This window comes from Rhagoletis pomonella, unplaced genomic scaffold, assembly GCF_013731165.1.
Source record: "Rhagoletis pomonella isolate Grant_MI unplaced genomic scaffold, Rhpom_1.0 Rhpom_scaffold_00006, whole genome shotgun sequence".
Taxonomy (NCBI): Eukaryota; Metazoa; Arthropoda; class Insecta; order Diptera; family Tephritidae; genus Rhagoletis; species Rhagoletis pomonella.
Window position 1 is genome coordinate 80,406,879 of NW_023458560.1, and position 5,708 is coordinate 80,412,586.

At 37.5% G+C, this 5,708-nt stretch overlaps 1 protein-coding gene across 1 annotated transcript; it reads right to left on the bottom strand.

Annotated features, from left to right (window-relative positions):
- Positions 1 to 31: 31 nt before the first annotated feature.
- Positions 32 to 3,543, bottom strand: LOC118741774. Its single transcript, XM_036473745.1, has 4 exons — positions 2,343 to 3,543; positions 2,006 to 2,178; positions 1,744 to 1,928; positions 32 to 698 (listed from the first exon to the last, which is right to left on the bottom strand). Exons 1-4 carry the CDS (start codon positions 3,038 to 3,040, stop codon positions 384 to 386), a joined length of 1,371 nt encoding a protein of 456 aa, XP_036329638.1. The 5' UTR covers positions 3,041 to 3,543; the 3' UTR covers positions 32 to 383.
- Between the last annotated feature and the right edge of the window lie 2,165 nt (positions 3,544 to 5,708).

Consider the following 5,708-nt stretch of genomic DNA (forward strand, 5'->3'; position numbering starts at 1 on the left):
ACGACCGAAACATATGTATGTACATACAATAAATATTTACACAAGTATGTAGACATGTCTGTATAACGGGGAATAACCCTTACCTAGCTTTCTATAGCTTTGATATGGACACGCACAACTTAAAGGCTCTCATTAAAGTACCGAGGCTAAGCCAGTGCCGATCAGAAAGACCATTTACTCTCACCGTGTCCGTATTTTATCTAAATAAAGCTCTAAGTTAGGGTTTTTGAGCGTGGCGGTGCAAAACGCACCAAGCTCTCTAAGATAAACCCATTCACATATTCTAAAAGCAAATGCACACGCACAGTTTAAAATTTATATTTTGGAATTTATTTCAAACACATTTCCCATTCTTTAATCATGTTGCCATACCCTTCTGCAATTCATTGTCCTGTTTTTTTCTTAATTGGACTGGGGATATTTTTCCGGAAGCTCAACACGCTGGACCTGGACTTTTGTGAAAGGGAAATTTGCGAAGGCTGTCTTGGCACACGTTTCCCCTTCTTTACTTTATCGCTTTCAACACCCGCCAATATATCTCGAACTCTTACTTTCATATACTCCATTTCTGCTTCCAAAAACTTCCGTTGTACCGCCATCTTATCGATATCACTTTTCAACTTTATATTTTTGTCGTTAATTTCGTTGAATCGACGATCATATTCGTCGCTCATTGTGGCAATGCGAATTTTGTATTCCTGCAAAAGCATTAAGTCATTGGGAATTGGGGGTGTGTGAGTGTTTTGTATTTAAGGAGATGAGTAAATTCCCTGCAGCAATTCGGACTGACCCTAGGTTCGCCCTCGGATTGTCCCTATTGTTACCAGTACTAAGCATCTCTGCACTTTCAGCTACAGCTGAATATGTTTTCATATCGAGCCCTAACCGCCAAAAAGTCGTAAGCGACATTTTTTCAAAAATTTTCTTTTTTATGCAGAAATGTTCCTTGCGCAACCAAATGCATTTCTGCATCAAAAATAAAATTTTGAAAAAAATGTCGCTTACGTCTTTTTGGCGGTTAGGGCTCGATATGTTTGGTTTGAATAAAGGCCTAATCAAACGATTGGTTTTTGCTATTTACAGGGTGGCGTTGTTTGGAATTTTTTTTTTGGGCTGAACTCGATTTTTATAAAAATGCCTAGAAAACACCACTCTGTGACTGGCAAAATGTTTGTATGTAAAAATCTGTGAGAGTCTCGCTTTTTGTCTATCTCTAGACCAGTTCATTGGGGACTGGTCGAAATCTAACATTTTCGATGCAAACAAATGTTCCATTCTAACCGGTGAAGTACTGGTCCTTTGGAAAAATTGGAAGCCTTATTGCTGCATGGTTAGCTCCCTGCAGAGAAAAACCCGCACTAGTGAATCAAGTACCTAGTTCAGTAATAATTCTTGATCATCAAAAACTAACCAGTCGAATAGTAACTACATCATGAGCAGTCCAAAAGCATAAAAATGTGATACTTTCTCGAAAAATAATTACCCATACGGAGCGAGCTAGATCTCATTTTTCGAATTTAGGACTGGTTCGGAACAAGCGAGGGGCAATTGATACTTCGAGTAGAATATCTCAATGTTAAGTTCGCCAGTGGCTAGCATGCAACACAGAATAATCCCGACTTAGTCATGTCTTTAAATATTCTAGAACTGAACCAGTTCGGCGCTAGTGCGTTTCCCTACAGGGCAGCATTAGCTCGATGATAATGTTAATCTCTTGCGCCTAAAACTATGCTAGCAACATACGTTTATCGTTATATTCATTGACTGCAACATCAACCGGAAGCAATTCATTTCTGTGCTGTATTTCCTTTTGGCTTTTCTTAATTCCAAACTCAGTTGCCTTTCCTTGCTGTCATAGAGATCCTTCCATTCTGCTACCCTTTCCTTCGAATATCTGAGCTGATAACGATTCTCGATGGGATATCGGACTGTTGAGTGAACAAAACAAAAACATTTCGAGTTAACACAAGCGCCCATTAATATGTACATTGATATGCATACGAACCCCAGGATGCCATTGTTTCCAATTCCAGAAAGTTTTTGACAATGTCGCGGCCCTGACTTCGACGTTTTAATGACATATTCGTAATCGTATTGATTATCTCACATAAATACGCCACGCCGTCCTTCAGTTCTTGCTGGATTGTATTGTGCATGTCAAGTAGTTTGTGAGCATCGCTAATTTTGAGTAAGAATAAACCATTTTATTAATTTTTAAGATATATACATATCTAGATATATACTGTAATGATCATAAGGCGTTCTCACTGAGAGCCCCACTGATCCTCATTCATGTCTGTTGACGAACTATACAAAATGACTGCACCTTTGACGAAACTTACTCTATCATCCGCACCGCATTCGCTACGTATTCCTTATTTTCCGAGTAAAAACTCAACAAAACCGGCTTTATTAGTCGCGCCAGCTCTAAAATATCGACCTGCAACTTGAAGGCTTCCAAGTATTTCTCGCTTAGAGATGCTTCAAATATATCCAACCAAGCGATGCCCTTCAATTGCCGCCTGGCCAAGAATCGATCCTCTGTCCAACTGAATAGGTGAAAATGCTCCAAGTTTGTTGTTTTGATACTTTGATCGTTCATGCTGCTCTTAGTCAACTCATAGCGAATGTACAGGCAATTTTTTATATCGTTGCCTAATTTCTGTATCGCCAGCGCGCGTACTAGCTCGTAGTTTGGTCGCTGCTTATGACGCACCAGCTCCCAGAGCTTATCAGGTTCGCAGATTGAGGGAATGCTGACAAGCGATTGCGATTCTCTCACGAATTCCTGATGAAGCTCGGTCCAGCGGGTAGTCTTTAGTACATCGAACTCGAAACTTTCTCTTTTCGTTTTCTCCTCCTTTGCTTCGATATGTTCTTTTAGTTCTGGATATTTAGTTAAAAATGTGCTCAATACGTCATCGTTTAAGCTACCCGGAAGACGTGAAAGAGATCCACCCATCACCGACATTATTTCTCTGTGATCGGCTTCGTCCATATCGACGGAATGCGTCAATAAAGTCGATTTCGTCACCGCCATAGTTGCTGTAGCCGAATTGAGTGATGCTCTTTCTCAGTTCTATTTCTGCTGCCATTCTAGGACGAAATCACAGAGTTATGACGCTTGCGAAATGTGTTCTTGAATTGCGCGCATGGGTCAAGCAATTGATAGCGTAGTACCTTCGCCGAATGGAAAGACCAAAACGCCAGCAAAAAAAAATATAAAAACTAATAATAAGAAATTTATATATATAAGAATATAAAAGAGAGTTTTACAAAACACGTGTGTCTTCTATAAAAAGTTGCTATGAAATGTAAAAAAATGAAGGAAAACATATGTATGTAAATAATCATTTGGAGAGTTATAAAGTAACAGCCATGCCTAATTAAAAGCGTTGAGCGGAGCACAGCGTTAACGCTGGTAGGTTATACCTCTAAACAAAAGCACCCCGCCACGTCAAATGAGCACAAATTTGAGTGTGAGTGAAATACGAAAATGGTAATTTCATCGGCATCATAAGCCTGCAAAAAGCTGTCCGGTTCCCAATCAGGTTCGTTTACCCGTAGGAGACCACTTCTTGAATCATCTGACAACGCCAAACATGAAATTTCCACTGATAATAAACTAGGCGGGAATTCTCACCCAGGTATGTAAGAATCAAAAATTTTGAACGCCCAAGTATGGTAGACATTTTATTTTATTTTATTTTATTATATATTGTTTATAAATGAATTATATTTTTATAAATCATATGTTTTCAGTCATATGTTTTTGAGAAAAATACACCGTAGTAATTTTAAAATTTCAAAATTACATTTCTCGACTGAAAAATAAGATTTTGGCTTCTACCTGTATTTATGCAAGGCACATAAATACAGGCAAGGCACATAAATACAGGTAGAAGCCAAAATGACGTTGCTCTCATGAGAACCAAAACTTTAAACTTCAACTTGATTTTATTTTATTTCCTATATTTCGTTACGCTTAAAATGTCATGTCGTTTGTTTTTTTGAATGTTCGTTAAACACAAATTTTAATTAACATTTGCATTTTTGTAGTGTTGTGCGGTTTATACTTAGTGTATGTGTTAAAAATGCAGGACCTGAAGCGTTGTTTTTTATGTGGTGTTAAATATAATGCATAAATCTCTAATTTTTTTAACGTGCCTCAATGCCCTCGGCGTAAGGAGCGTTGGGAAAGCAGCTGTGGGGTAGAGCTGCAGCGAAATGCATTGCTGTGCGTTAAGCATTTTAAAGCAGCAGATTTCATAAATGCACCAGGAGGTACAGGAAAGGCACGTTTGATGCCAAGTGCTCTTCCTATGACCCTTATGTCGCAATCATTATTTGTGTTCCGTTGTTTTATTGATTGTCCAACGTTATGCCTAGTACATATATCGCTTTATACAAACATTTGTATATTATACAAAATTAAAACAGGTACTATAAATATAAACTTTCAATGTATAAAAAAATAGAAAAGAACATACAAATTAACAAATTTTAACTAAATAAAATAAATAAATAAATACAAAACTTGAAATTTACTTAAAAACGTCAACCAGCGAAATGTAATTTTTTTATTTTTCCTTACACACGCTCATTTTTATTTTTACTCTCCCGAAAACTTTGACTTTTGTAGGTTTGATGTCAATTTGGCTTCTACCTGTTTTTATTGTACCATGGTATTTATGTGCCTTGGGTTCGTGTGTGTGTGCAAGGGAGCTAAGGGAGTGTCAAAACTCTAATGTCACTAATGAGCAAACCTTTAATTATTGAATCATGATTCGAGCTAACTGGACGGCACACAGTGTGCTTTAAAAAAAATCATGTTTTGTACTTTTTATTATACTAGTATTATAGAATTTGAGACGAGAAACACGATTCCACTGTTTAAAAAACGAAAAAAATGTCAACCCCTCAATTTGAAAAATGCATTATATACATATTGCATTTTTTTATGATTTGCATGCAGCTGTGCATCCTTCACACAATTTTATATCCCTCGAACAACAAGTCAGTTTTAGTGCTATTCAAGATCTTTAATTTAAGCCAAGGTAGAAGTTGGCTCTTAGACGGCCTACCTTGGATCAAATTAAAGGTCTTGAAATGCACTTATTGTCCGAGGATCATAAAAAATGCAATATACAATAACATTTTTCAAATTGAGAGGTTGACATTTTTTTCCAATTTCCAACAGTGGAATCGTGTTTCTCGTCTGAAAATCTATAATACTAATATAATAAAAAATATATACATTTTTTTTAATAAATCGCAATGATGTAACAGACGAAGAGGAAGGCCCCCTCTGCGTTGGAAAGACCAAGTGGAGAAAGGGACTTGGTTTCATTTGGCATTTCCAATTGGCCTCAGTTGGCACAGAAAAGAAACGACTGTTGTGCTGTTTTGGACTCGACAAAAATCACTTACAGGCTAACCTAATATTCGCGGCTTGCGTTTTGGTACGCATGCCGTCGAATTTGTTTTTTTGCGTCACCCGAAATTGACTTGCATGCGTTTGCATTTGATTTCATTGAGCGAAACGTCAAATCAAAATGTCACGCAGAACAAAAATTGGAAATTGAGTTAGCTTCATACGCACGCCGTTCAATTTCGGTTGATCTCATACAAGTTGCATGTGCATGAGAAATTTTTGACAATAAATTGGCGGCGTGCGTGAATATTAGGTTAGCCTGTTAGGCGGTTAC